The following is a 15134-nucleotide window of genomic DNA, read 5'->3' on the forward strand; positions in this document are numbered from 1 at the left end:
CATTTTCCTTAGTGTAGACAGATGGACTCAGTACCCCTGCCCATGGCTGCCTCGCAATCAAGAATCCTCAGGGGAACTTCCCCTTGAGTGCAACACAAGCACAGGTAAGCCAATCCTTATCTCTAGTTCAGACACCCATATTACCAGGTGTCGGAGCTTCTCAGTTGAGTGCCCTGGCGGTCTCCAGCTAGAAACCACGTCAACCAATCCAAGTAATCAAGTATCAAGTTAATTAAGTTAACCAAATTAATCAAAATTATCCAAACACACATATATCCATAATTGCTTTTCAAGGAGAAAACTGGAGAGCAAAGCCTCGTGCACGGGTATATCTAGTGCCGGAGTCAGATTGATAGCAGCTGGAGTCTCCGTCTCCAGCTGCTTTCAGGAGCACACTATACCCATTGGTCCTGAGTCCATCTGTCTACACCAAGGAAAATGAGATTATCAGGTAAGTAATTTCTACAATTATCTGGTTTCCAATTAAGTATCCAGGTAGGCTATATTAGAAGAACAAACCCAGGGGTGGGTGGGTAGAGGGGTAGGATGGGAGGGAATTAAATAGTTAACACTTGGCCATAGCTGTTCAACGGACTCTATATCTAATCATAATAGTAAAGACATGCTAATAACAATGTTCCAAAAACAGATGACAAATAAAAGACTGAGTAATTAAAAACTCACAATTTTTTTTAAATGTCCCATACACCAATAAAATATTTCAAAACAGCAGACACATCAAATAACACCCCAAAAATAAAACTAAAAAGGATTTAAAAAAATTTACACACTTCATTCCTATGAACTTTTGATTTCCAGTCACCCTGAGATTGTTGTGGATTAGTGTGAGCAGGGCGCACAAACTTTCTGCTCGTTTTTATAGTTTTACACACTTATACTTACACTTACGTCCTCTCAGACAAACCCACAGGCATCTCCAGGTCTGTTTTTGGTTGGAATCTGCCAGCAGCCCCGGGCTCTCCTCTTCATTTCAGCTACTGGCAGGTTGGGATCCAACTACAGCCCCATTCTCTTTCTCGCACAAACCAGCCCAGGCAGCTCCCATTCTTTCTCACACATACAACCCAGACAAGCTCCCATTCACATCCACCCAAATGCCAGGCAGGCTCCCATAAATAATATAGAATCCAGCATTATGTACCTACAATTTGGATTATTCTTCCCTAGATGCATCACTGTGCACTTGTCCACATTAAATTTCATATGCCATTTAGATGCCCAGTTCCCTATCCTTGCAATTCCTTACAATTGGCTCATAATCTGACAACTTTAAATCACATCAGTGAATTTGATCACTTCATCATTCCTTTTTCCAAATCATTTATTAATATGTTGAAAAGCACTGGTACCGGTACAGATTCCTAGGGCACTCCATGATTTACCTTTTCTCCATTGAGAGAAATGACCATTCAGTCCATTCAGCTTATCTGGCTATCTTTACTAACTGGTTGGTGGATCAAAATGGACCTCAAAGTATTTGTAAGAAACTATTTCATTTTGTCACTGAAATTTGATAGGTTATATTTTTACTAAGAATTTTTCCACTAGACACAAAATGGTAGAAAACCTTTAGCATTAACATTTGTTACGTTCTTATATTTGGGAACGAGAGGAAACACTTATTTATGACTGAAGTTCAGTCGAGTATATCATGAGTTTGTTTATTAAGGGTGATAAATATGATCTGTAAGAAACTATTTTGGAATCTATTATGTTTGCAGTATGCCGTACAGGTCTGGATTTTGGGGAGTGCAATCGCACCCCCTCCCCTGCATTTTCTTCCCCCTTCACAGCATTCATTCTTCTGTTCCAGCTGCAGGGAATAGTCAGTCCAACTGGCCCGGAGCTGCTGCACAGGTGCAAAACACTGGTGCCTCCTGAAGAACCCAGGAGGCATGTTTAGGAGGCAGAACCAGCTGTTCTGTGCTGCCCCTGGAAGCTTTGGAGGCTTGTAGCCTTGATGGGAGCCACTACTAAGCTGAAGCAAGAGTGTTGACTGCAGGGCCGTTTTATCCATAGGGCAAATGGGGCACTTGCCCAGGGTCCAAAGCCTTAGAGGGGCCCAGCTTGATCACAAAAAAAAAAAAAAATTGAATAAAGAGAAGATAAAATAAATGCCATATTATCTTCTTTAGGTCTTAACAAGGATTGGTTGATTCCATGATGTGGAGCAAGAAGCTATTGGTGCTGATCTCTGGTGGGGAGTAGGAAGTAGGAGTTGGGGGTACATTGGTGCTAGGGGTGAGGGTAAAGAGGAGATTGCTGGACACTTTGGGTGAGGGGAAAGGTTGGAGGGTTGGGAAATACTGGAACTAGGAGGAAGGAAGGAGTGGGAATGTGTGGGAGTAAGGGTGATGCTGGTACTGGACAGAGGGTAGAGGAGAAGAGGGGTCTGGGAAACTAGTACTGACTAAGGGGGTGAGCAAAGTAGTGCAAGGGGTAGAGCAGGAGATATGTTTTTCAGGAGGAGATGATACCAGTTAGCCTAGAACTGGCCCTGATAATATAATTTCTCCATAAACGACAATAATTCCATTATGAAATTTTCATTTAACAATATTAAAGATTTTCAAAAAATGAAAACCTTGTAAAATTGCAAGTATATGCAGAAGCAATTAATTTTTTTCATTGCCCCAGATTTAAACCTTGTGACAAATATTAAAATGAACCAGTGGGAGGAGCGCTGACCCTGGGAGAAGAAACTCTGTCCTTGCCCTGTGACAGAGGCAGATATCCATAGATGCCCGGACCATCTATTTTTAGTGGCAGCACGCTTCTGCTGGCACACCTAAGCCATGCGCCAAAGGGGCACACCCCTTCTTTCTCTTTTTAAGTCCATTTTTTTGCTCACCTAGATGGGGAAGAAGCAGAAAGTTGTGTATTTCTAGTGACTGCCGTGAACTTGCCAGCTATGCTCCAAACCAGGTTAGCCTCCCCCCCCCCCCCCCTGTTTTGCAAGCATCCTTTGATAATGAGCTTGATGATTCTTTCACTGCTTCTAACATCTCTCTGAGCTCCAATGCCAGATCTCCACCCTCTCAAGGAAGGAGAGATGGAATCCTGCCCTGTCCGGACTGGGGATTGCATTGCTCATACTGAATCCAGTTCTGCTCAGGATTATGTTTCCTCAAGTGCCACTGTTTTGGCCTGCAGTAACCCTTGAGATGTTGTGGTCAGCAGTACAACAATGGAAAAATCTTTGACTTCCAGGATTGATTAGGGGATGTCCTCTTTTGAGCATTTAAGTCATCAGGTTATAGAACACTCACTTAAAATTCAAGATTCTTTAAAGAAGATTGCAGAACTCTGATACGATATAGTGAAATACTGCATTATAAGTTGGACAACAGGGAAAGTTATCTACGGCAATTTATTAATCTCCATTTTATTTGTTTTCCCTGTATATTATCGTTTTCCCCAGTAGCTATGCTTAATAGTTTACTTCTTGAAATGTTAAAAATGACTTCTGTTGATATTCCATCTCTAGTTAAAGCATAGTCCTCAGAGAAAGAATGAGGAAACTGATACTAGTCCTGTTGCTGTTGCATCTGCAATGGATGGGTCTGAATTGTTAAGTCCTTCTCAACCCAGAAATTCTCAATGTTCTTATGCTACGGGTAGTATTTATTTCAGAATTAGATAAGAATAATATATTGAAATTATTTTTCAGGTTTCAGGAGAGCATATTTTTAGGTAAAAGATTTGAGAGTTTTTCCAGATGTTGCTAAAGCAACACAATCCAGAAGGAAATTCTTCCTTCAGAATAAACAGTCTTAACGCTTGGTGCTTCATATCAGCTGAAATTTCCTTCAATTGTCATGGTAAATTGTCCAGTTCTTAGTTTATATTTTACGATCCTGATCATTTAGAAACGTTTCTTCAAGATAAAGAAGCTGCCACATATGTTAAAGCATAGGACTTATTTGATTTGCGGGGAGGGGGGGTTCCTGTTTTTCTTCTTTATTACCTGTTATAATAAATGCTCCTCCAAATGGTGATCTATACACAGACATTAAAAAATATATTTCCTTGTTTATTGTTGTGTTCCACGTCCGCGGGCGCGCCCCCTACCTGAGCTGTGGCGGCCGCGGCGGTGGCATCAGGGCAGACTGCCCTGCTGCATGTGCCCGGTGCCCCCGCGCATTGGTGCGGGCCTCCGGGCTGGCCGCCAGGTCAGGAGCCATCCCTGCTCCTTCCTTGCGGCAGCTAGCAGCTTTCCTCCGTGGCCCGAGATCCAAGATGGCCACCGCCATCTTAGGCGCGAGGCCGCGCCTCCTCACTAGAATTAAAGGGACCTAAGCCCTTTAATTACCTTCAGCTGCTTCCAATGATCCAGAGCAGAGGAAGTATAAAGGGTGGCTTCCTCTGCTCATTCTTTGACTTGGCAACTTCCGTGGTTAGTCAGGTCTGCTTGCTTCGTTGAGTTCTTGTGCTTTGGATCCTTGTTCCTGTTTCGTCTTAGTGTTCCTGGTTCCTGACTTCGGATCGGCTAGTGGTGATTCCTGGTATGGACTTCGGATCGGCTAGCGGTGATTCCTGGTATTGACTTCGGATTGGCAAGCGGTGATTCTCTGGTGTGTGACTTCGGACTGGCAAGTGGTGATCCCTCGGTGTGTGACCTCGGAGTGGTAAGCGACGACCCTTTGGCACTTGGCTTCGGACTCCTCCTTGACCATCGTCTCCAAGGGCCCGCCTAAGTCCCAGCGGCCTGGGTCCCTACGGGCTCCCAGGGGTGAAGCTCCAGTCAGCCCTTGCACCGAACGTCTTGACCTCTCAAAGGTCCACCTAAGTCCCAGCGGTCCGGGTCCCTACAGGCTCCTCCTGGGGGGACCGCGGACCTCCAGTGGCAAAGACACACTTCCTTTCTTTGACGTCACGACTCTTCGTCTGCCTCCACAGTCGCCTCTGTCTCCAGTGCTGAGGGTCAGCTGGTCACGTCTTCCGTTCCTGCCTCGCCACCCGACGGGAGAACCTACGGTTCCTCTTCCTAAGGTATTCCATCCTCCCGTCGGCCCAAGGGTTCACAAGCCTGAGCATAACATTTATTTTCTTTCTTTAATGTTTCAATTGATGTTCTGTTATTTCTGCTGTGCAGTGTCCTTGCTGCTAATCATGTATTTGAAATTAAAAAAAAAAAAAAAAAATCAGTGGTAGGATTTTTTTCAACTCAGAATTCAGACTACATCATGGATGCATGGTTTTTTTTGTAATTACAAAAAATTTCATTTATATAGGTGACTTTGAAGTAAGACCATTTTATCTATAAATTTGGAATTTGTAAAGTTATATTAAGAAATTGCTTTTTAAAATTTTTAAATCACTCAAAACACATTTACTGCGGTAGTTTTGCACAGTCCTTGAATCTGGTCAAAATATCCATTTCCTAATTTTTCCATTTTATTCCTTTCTTTCAGGGTTATTACCTGCACCATGATATGCTGGGAGAAAAGGGTGACTTTATTACTTCACCTGAAATAAGTCAGATATTTGGAGAGGTAATGTAAAAAGAGTCATAAAATGGGAATCCTATATGAAGCTACTACTTCAGAGAGAAGGACTTATGTTTTTGTTTTGCACTGGATCTATTTATTTATTTATTTTATTTGTGTTTTATATACCATTTCTTGTGAGAATCACTAGTTCATAATGATATACAGGTTTAACATTCATAAATGAATAATGAAAACAGAGGTAGACATACGTACAGATAGTAAGCTAGAGACAAAGGGTGCATTTCAAGGATCTGTTTAGGAAAATATTAGTGGGTTTTAGTGGTTTATAGATAGGTTGGGGTGGGAGGTAATGATCAGTACATGTTTGGTTGTCTGGCTCTTGTCGGACTGGAGGCTTCTGTCAGACAGAAGACATTTTTGAATAGCCAAGTCTTCAATTCGCTCTTAAATTCTTTGTTATCTGTAATTGTTCGCAGGTCCTCTAGCATAGAGTTCCATAGTTTTGGTCCAGTGAGTGAAATTGCTCTTTCTCTAGGTTGCTTTAGATGAGAATTTTTTATGGTCGTGATTTCTATGAGGCCTTTGTTTTGAGATCTGAGTGATCATCATTGATTATATGATGTAAATGATATTCCCATCAGATCATTACATAGAAACATAGAAATGACGGCAGAAGAAGACCAATCGGCCCATCCAGTCTGCCCAGCAAGCCTCACACTTCTTTTTTTCTCATACTTATCTGTTTCTCTTGGCTCCTAGTAACCTTTGGTTCTATTTCCCTTTCACACCCACCATTAATGCAGAGAGCAGTGATGGAGCTGCATCCAAGTGAAATACCAAGCTTGATTAGTTAGGGGTAGTAACCGCCACAATAAGCAAGCTACACCCATACTTATTTGTTTACCCAGACTATGTTATTCAGCCCTTATTGGTTGTTTTTCTTCTCCCCTGCCATTGTAGCAGAGAGCTATTGAATATTATGGTAAGTACTTAGTAGATTATTCTTGATTGTAAAGGGAACCAACATAGAGCGATCAGCATTGGGGTGATGTAGTCGTGTTTCCTTTTTCCAGACAATAGTCTAGCTATAGCATTTGCAGTACTTGCAGAGGTTTTTAGGTGACTAGATGGAAGTCCCAGAAACATAGAAACATAGAAATGACGGCAGAAGAAGACCAATCAGTCAATCCAGTCTGCCCAGCAAGCTTCACACTTCTTTTTTTCTCATACTTATCTGTTTCTCTTGGCTCTTAGTAACCTTAGGTTCTATTTCCCTTTCACCCCCACTATTAATGTAGAGAGCAGTGATGGAACTGCTTCCAAGTGAAATGTTAAGTTTGATTAGTTGGGTAAGCGGCAGCATAGCTCTCTGCCGTTGAAGCAGAGATATGCGTGAAGTATTAGTTTTTTTTCTCCCCTGCCGTTGAAGCAGGGAGCTATGCTGGATATGCATTGAAAGTGAAGTATGCCTTGAAAGTCACATTAACTATCAAATACTGAAAAGCCTAATAATGGGTAATTGAATAAGCCTAATAATTGGTAATACCTATAGCCCATGAACCCATCCCTGTTTTTTGGTTTTTTTGTTTGTTTTTTTTTCTTTTTTTAATTGGGAGATGGCAGCCCTCCATCCTTCCGCTCCGTGAAGGTGGAACACCAACCGCTGGCCACTGGCATCCCACTCAGTGAATGCCTCTGTGGCTACTGCCGCTCCGTTCAGTGTTTTGCTGCCTGCTCTTTATATGCGTCCTCTAGACCTGATGGATCCACAGTGTTTATCCCACGCCCCTTTGAAGTGCTTCACAGTTTTGGACTTCACCACTTCCTCCGGAAGGGCATTCCAGGCATCCACCACTCTCTCCGTGAAGAAATACTTCCTGACATTGGTTCTTAGTCTTCCTCCTTGGAGCCTCAGCTCGTGACCTCTGGTTCTGCTGATTTTTTTCTGACGGAAAAGGTTTGTCGTTGTCTTTGGATCGTTAAAGTTTTTCAAGTATCTGAAAGTCTGAATCATATCACCCCTGCTTCTCCTTTCCTCCAGGGTGTACATATTTAGATTCTTCAATCTCTCCTCGTATGACATCTGATGAAGACCCTCCACCTTTCTGGTCGCCCTTCTCTGTACTGCTTCAATCTTGTCTCTGTCTCTTTGTAGATACGGTCTCCAGAACTGAACACAGTACTCCAGGTAAGGCCTCACCAAGGACCTGTACAAGGGGATAATCACTTCCCTTTTCTTACTCGATATTCCTCTCTCTATGCAACCCAGCATTCTTCTGGCTTTTGCTATCGCCTTGTCGCATTGTTTCGCAGACTTCATATCATTAGACACTATAACCCCAAGGTCTCTCTCCTGCTCCGTGCACATCAGCCTTCCCCCCCCCCCCCCCCCCCCCATCGAATACAGTTCATTCGGATTTCCACTCCCCATATGCATGACTTTGCACTTCTTGGCATTGAATCTCAGCTGCCATATCTTCGACCACTCTTCCAGTTTCCTTAAATCCCGTCTCTTTCTCTCCACTCCTTCCGGCGTGTCCACTCTGTTGCAGATCTTAGTGTCGTCCGCAAAAAGACAAATCTTACCTTCTATCCCGTCTGCAATGTCGCTCACAAAGATATTGAACAGAATTACAGTAATTCAGGTTAGAAAATATTAGAGATTGCAATACCGTTCTGAAATCAGCTGTATTTAGTAGAGGTTTTGATCTGCTCACGATTCGTAACTTGTAGAAATCAGATTTGATCAGTTTGCTTATGTGGGTTTTAATCGCTAAGTTTTCCTCAGTTTGAACTCCTAGCGATCTCACTTGAGTTGCAAGGATTAATTGGCAATTTCCAAGATCGATACCTGGTGGAATAGATTTTGATGGGTTTTGGCTCAGCCAGATTAACTCTGTTTTATTGTTTTATAGTTTCATTTGAGCAAGTTTTTCTTTTATTGTGACCATATATTCAGCGATAAGCGATGCTGGTTTTTTCAAATGATTTTGTTAATGGGAGATAGAATTGTAGATTGTCAGCATAAAGAAAGAAATTTATTCCTAGGTCTGTTAGTAATTTGCACAAGGGCAGCATGTATATATTAAATAGAGTTGAAGATAGTGCTGATCCTTGTAGAATGCAAGTTGAGCATTGGAATGTGTCTGATAAGTGATTGTTGAATTTGAATTGGAAAGATCTTTTTGTAAGGAATGAGGTGAACCATTTAAGTACACTTCCTGCAATCTCTATATTTCTCAGTTGTCAGCAAAGTAGCTTATGGTCAACAGTATTGAAGGATGCAGTGAGATTAATCAGTACTAGGCAGTATGATTCATTAGAGTCAAAGCCCTGTAGTATAGGGTCAGTTAGAGATTGTAGAAGGGTTTCTGTTGAGCAATCTTTTTGAAATTCAAATTGGTTAGGATACAGGGTTTTATTGTCTTCTAGATGGGACTCTAATTGGGTAAGAACTGCTTTTTCAAGAATTTTTGCAATGAAGGTTAAGTTGGAAATTGGTCGGTAGTTGTCTCAGTCGTCAGATCTTCCTAATTTATTCTATAGGATTCTTTATTACTGCCTGTATTAGACCATGGGGCATATGCCCTTCTGCACGGGCGAGGCTGACTAGTGTTATTGTAGGGGTTATGGTTTGATTTACATGTTTCAGCAAAGAGACAGGTATCATGTCAACTAGATGAGAGGCTGGTTTTAGTTTAGTTATGATTTTCCTTATTTTCAGCTTCAAGACTGAGTCAGATGATGACCAAATATCTTGTGCATATACGTCAACGGTGCAATATTAGGTTGGGTATAAGTGATTTGCTGTTTCAACCTCTGGATTTTTTCAGTTAATGCTGTTGCATAGTCATTACATGATATTCTTGTGGGTATTGTTCGTAGTTTGGATTGCAGAAGGGTCTTTTATTAGACTCTTAACTGTTTCGAACAGTAGTTTTCAGTAAGACAACTCTGTGTATTTGTTTAGCATAATCCATGTTACCATTGCTAGTAATAGCAGTGGCTAATTTCTAAGTCGACTTAATTAATAGCAGGTAATGGACTTCTCCTCCAAGAACTTAACCAATCCTTTTTTAAACACAGCTATACTAACTGCACTAACCACATCCTCTGGCAACAAATTCCAGAGTTTAATTGTGCGTTGAGTGAAAAAGAACTTTCTCCGATTCATTTTAAATGTGCCACATGCTAATTTCATGGAGTGCCCCCTAGTCTTTCTATTATCCAAAAGCGTAAATAACCGATTCACATCTACCCGTTCTAGACCTCTCATGATTTTAAACACCTCTATCATATCCCCCCTCAGCCGTCTCTTCTCCAAGCTGAAAAGTCCTAACCTCTTTAGTCTTTCCTCATAGGGGCGCTGTTCCATTCCCCTTATCATTTTGGTAACCCTTCTCTGTATCTTCTCCATCGCAATTATATCTTTTTTTGAGATGCCGTAACCAGAATTGTACACAGTATTCAAGGTACGGTCTCACCATGGAGCGATGCAGAGGCATTATGACATTTTTTGTTTTATTCACCGTTCCCTTTCTAATAATTCCCAACATTCTGTTTGCTTTTTTGACTGCCACATAACACTGAACCGACAATTTCAATGTGTTATCCACTATGACGCCTAGATCTTTCTTGGGTAGTAGCACTGAATATGGAACCTAACATTGTGTAACTATGGCATGGGTTATTTTTCCCTATATGCATCACCTTGCACTTATCCACATTAAATTTCATCTGCCATTTTGATGCCCAATTTTCCAGTCTCACAAGGTCTTCCTGCAATTTATCACAATCTGCTTGTGATTTACCTTCTCTGAACAATTTTGTATCATCTGCAAATTTGATTACCTCACTCATCATATTTCTTTACAGATCATTTATAAATATATTGAAAAGTAAGGGTCCCAATACAGATCCCTGGGGCACTCCACTGCCCACTCCCTTCCACTGAGAAAATTGTCCATTTAATCCTACTCTCCGTTTCCTTTTAGCCAGTTTGTAATCCACAAAGGACATCACCACCTATCCCTTGACTTTCTACTTTTCCTAGAAGCCTCTCATGAGGAACTTTGTCAAACGCCTTCTGAAAATCCAAATACACTACATCTACTGGTTCACCTTTATCCACATGTTTATTAACTCCTTCAAAAAAGTGAAGCAGATTTGTGAGGCAAGACTTGCCTTGGGTAAAGCCATGCTGACTTTCTTAGAGATTCGTCTGTAGGGTTTTTTCACCAGAGTTTTTCAAGTTTTCTGAGGTGTTTTGCTTTGTTTCTTTCAGTTCTTCATTATACCAGAGATTCATTTTTCTGAGCTTATCATAATTTTTGTTTGAAGTTTTGGTTTGAATTGGGCTGTGTTTGTCTGCTATTTCTTTGACCATTTTTTCCCAAGACTCAAATGTCTCATCACAGCTGTTTAGATTTAGGTTATTGATTTTGGACTCTAATGCATTAGTTAGTGTTTCAGTTTTGGTTTTCTTTCTGAAAGTTTGAGAGTTTTTGCTTTCAGAGGTCATCGCTGAATGATTTTTGTATATTAGATCTGCTTTAATTAGGTGGTGGTTGGACCAAGGGATTATTTTGTGCATAGTATTTATACAGTAATTATTAGAATTTGCGAATATGAGGTCAAGAGTATTGCTTGTTTTGTGGGTGACCTCAGAAATGTGTTGAATCCATCCTAGAGCTTCCATTGCTTCTAGGAACATTTCACCAGAGATGGATCGCGGGGAATCATTTACATGTAGAGTAAAATCTCCTAAGGTTATTGTTGTCTTGGGTGTAGGGAATTCTTTTGTGAAAAGTTTGATTAAGGGTGAGCAGTCCTTTTGGAATAGGCCTGGGGGGGGGGCATTATACCAATCCAATGTTAATTTGTTTTGATTTTAAGATGGCTACTTCATAGGCAGGGTAGGTTACATAAGAACATGGGGGACATCTTGGGGAGAGGAGCCAAGATGGCGACAGGTTTGTAGCTCAGCTCACCTCATCCAGTGCTTTGACTTGTTTCTCTTTCCGGCAATTCTCCTAAGCGTAAGGGAAAGGTGAGAGTGTTCCCTACAGCACCTTCTCTTCCTCCTGGGCAGTGAACCATTCTTGAGCTGACTACAATCCCGCCATCAGGAGTGGCGATTCCCGCTGATGAACGTGGAATAGGAGCCTCCGTTTCGTCTGGGGAGATTTCTCTTAAGCCCTCCTGCCCTAAGGACACTGCTGGTGTTTTCTCCCGTGCTGCTTCTGGAATCGGTGTTAGCAGGCCCGACTTCTTACTACGGGTCCTGCTATTGAGGGAGTTGTTACAGAGAGCACGGTTGGGCTGTCAACCTGATGGCATCAAGTGGGGCTTGGAGGCTGCCATTACTTTTGACCCTAGTTGTCCTGGCAGAGGTGAGCCTATTTTGAATACTACTCTGAATGAGTAGCCTTCTTTAACCCCATTAACTTTGGGTCATATACCTTAGGTATCTACACCTCCAAAGCCACCTGTGGTGACTTTAGACTGGGAAATTGTGGCACCGCTGGGCCCTGCATTTCAGGGCTGTTCTTCTCAAATTAATCAGCTATCTCTAAAGTTGGATGCTCTGGGCCGGATTTTATAAATTTGCGCGAGGGCGTACTTTTGTTCGCGCACCAGGCGCGAACAAAAGTATGCTGAATTTTATAAGATACGCGTGGCTACGTATCTTATACGCTAAAACGTCTTTGTTTGCTAACTACAAACTAGTTAGCAAGGAACTCCAACCGGACTTGCTTCGGCAGTCCACGCTACTTGCAACTACGTTCTGAGTCAGCAAGGGGAAATCTTTCTCCACTGCTTGGCCTTTTCAAACTTACCAGGAGTGCCCGATCCTCGGGGGCTCCGCTCTCTCTCTGATTTCAGATTGTTGGACGGGATCCGGTACTCGCTCCTCGAGGGCCTACGTTCCCGAAGACTCAGAAGACTCCTATTGCCTGGAGGCGATCGCAGACGTGAACACAGTGAGTCCTATTACAGACAGGAACCGGTACTCTCTCCACGAGGGCCTTTGTTCCTAATCTCTAAGGCTCCCTTCGGTCTAAGACGTTATCGCAGGTACAGAGATTGTGAGTTACCATTGCAGATTGCAGATAGGAACCGGTACTCGCTCCACGAGGGCCTATGTTCCTAATACCTTTCTCAGACTCTCTTCTTCCTCAGAAGATATCGCATACCTATATCTTATGGATTACTATTACGGATTAACAGATAGCAACCGGTACTCGCTCTACGAGGGCCTATGTTCCTTAATCTCTTCTAGTCTCTCTTCTATTCCAGAAGCCATCCCATACACAGTTATTGTGAGTTCTATTCAGACTGCCTATAGGAACCAGTACTCACCTGCGGCTCCTGTTCCTGAATACTGAAGACTCTCTGTTGCATAAGAAGACATTACAGATATCTACAATTGTGAGTGTGTCATCTACCACTGGTTATGCCCAGCATACCCTGTCTACTCACTACCTATAGTCTCTCCTTACAGCTCAGCAACTCAGAGATCGTAGTTCCAGTATCAGAGGGACTTCAGCCCTGCCGGGCACATCAACTCACTACTGCCACCTCTGGTGGTTCTACTTCCAGTCTAATAAAGAACTATCTGTGTTTGTCTCAATACTCCAGCCTAGCCGGTGGTCCCTCTCAGGATCTCCACTTGAGGGAGCTGTCATCTGCCATCGGCCCAGGGATTCACTGTTTCTACTAAGTGTTACTCCTTACACTAATACAGCGGTATTATCATCTGCCACTCTGTGGAAGCCAACCCACATCAGACCATTACTCCTCTCTCTGTGGAAGCTGATCCATATCAAATAGCTATCTCCCCATGGGGATCATACAGGTTGCTGGCTCATCTTTCTACAGGAATAAAGCATACAGATGCTACTCCCTCCCTCTGGGGGAGCAGAGCACTAACAGATTGCAAACTCCTTAGCAAGATCTGTAACAGATTGCTAAACTCTTCCTCCTACAGGAGCCAAGCCTATCAGACTGCTATCTTCTCCCCTTGGGAGGAGCTGATCGATACCAGATCGCTCACTCTGCCTTCCTGGCGGGGTAAGCGCTAGCAGATTGCTAACTCAGCAGCCTAATTCATAACAGATTGCTAACTCCGCCCCCCTGGCGGGGTGATCGCTAACAGATTGCTAACTCCACCCCCTGGCGGGCTGATCGCTAACAGTGGTCTTTCTTACATACCTTCTCAAGCCTTCTGCTTGGACGTTCGGACTCCGTAAGGTGCAGCTTTCGCGCAAGCAGTGTTAGCTGGACCATGGGCAGCCTCCTGCCCTGTTCAGGATTGGTGGGGATTGGCCTGCCTGAGTTCAGAGGAAAGAAAAATTACTACTTACCTGATAATTTCCTTTCATCTAAGGAAGGCAGGCCAATTGGCCCTCTGCTGCCAATTTTTGTCTTTGGTTCGCAGAGTGGTATTCCGGCTTTTCGTTGGAGGTCTGGTATGTGTAAGCGTTAAGTGGTAAGTTTAGTGAACTTTAATTCTTTGATCTGCACTCAGTGTTCTCTATTGGTTGGAAGCCTGAGTGATTGACTAAGAATCATTTTCGAGTATAATCAGTTTGTTCACAGTTTGGCTTTTCCAGAGCATAATGGTGGGCTGATGTCGGGGCAGGGCTATACATCCGTGATGTCAGCTTTTACTCCGTCTCCATCTGCTAGTAGCGGTGCATAATTCACTTGTGGGGATTGCCCTGCCTTCCTTAGAAGAAAGGAAATTATTTATTTTATTTGTTTATTTAAAAACTTTTCTATACCGTCATTAAGTGGGTGCCATCACAACGGTTCACAATAAGGCACATAACTATCTACTAGATAAATGAAGCTTGACCGACGTGCTGCAAATGCGCAGTAGAGAGCAACTCTACCGCGCATGCGCGGGCAGCACGTCGGTCAGAGCTTGCCTGTAACAAAAATGGCGCGGCGAGGAGCAGTAGCGGCAGTGCGCGCGAGGGAGGGAGGGACCTCCCCCGGAGATCTTCCGTCTGCGCCATCCGAAGGGGTTGTGAATGAGCTGAGAGTGGGGAAGTGACTGAGGGGAAGGAGGAGAGAGTGACTGAGGGGAGGGGGAAGGATGAGAGAGTGAGGGGAGGGAGGAGAGAGTGACTGAGGGGGGAGGGGGAAGAGAGTGGGGGTGGGAGGAGAGAGTAAGGGGAGGGAGGAGAGTGAGGGGGAGGGGAGGGGGAGGAGAGAGTGAGGGGAGGGGTGATGTGGGAGGGATACTAGAGGGTGAGGGAGTGAGGGGGGAGGGGGAGAATGAGGGGAGGGAGGGAAGAATGAGGGGTAAGGAAATGGACTGGAAAAAAAATGTTAATGTAGCCCGTTGTTACGGGCTTAACGGGTTTTACCGTTCCTTGTAAAGGCCCTGCCTATATGTTTTTAGTTAATTGTAAACCGATACGATGTGCAAACGGTTGTCGGTATATAAAAAATGTTAAATAATAATGGCTAGTATGTTGTATAAAGTGTCTAGAATTCTAACAATTAAACAGGTGCCATCAAATTACAGTAACATAGTATCATAATAAATATTATTTGGTGGGTAACATAAGTCATGTCAGCTATAAGATAAAAGTACTACTTAACTCTGGTTCTTTGGTGTTTCAAAATAAAAGAAAAAATTTAGAATAT

General features: G+C 43.0%; 1 protein-coding gene across 2 annotated transcripts in view; it reads left to right on the plus strand.

Moving 5' to 3' along the window:
* NDUFAF7 (NADH:ubiquinone oxidoreductase complex assembly factor 7) overlaps positions 1-15134 on the plus strand; it is a 144252-nt gene that overhangs the window by 32683 nt on the left and 96435 nt on the right. For both annotated transcript variants that reach the window (XM_029594156.1, XM_029594157.1), the window contains exon 3: positions 5436-5516. In XM_029594156.1, the coding sequence (XP_029450016.1) occupies positions 5436-5516 (81 nt within the window). The remainder of the gene's footprint in view (positions 1-5435; positions 5517-15134) is intronic.

The sequence above is a fragment of the Rhinatrema bivittatum genome, chromosome 3 (genome assembly GCF_901001135.1).
Source record: "Rhinatrema bivittatum chromosome 3, aRhiBiv1.1, whole genome shotgun sequence".
Lineage (NCBI taxonomy): Eukaryota > Metazoa > Chordata > Amphibia > Gymnophiona > Rhinatrematidae > Rhinatrema > Rhinatrema bivittatum.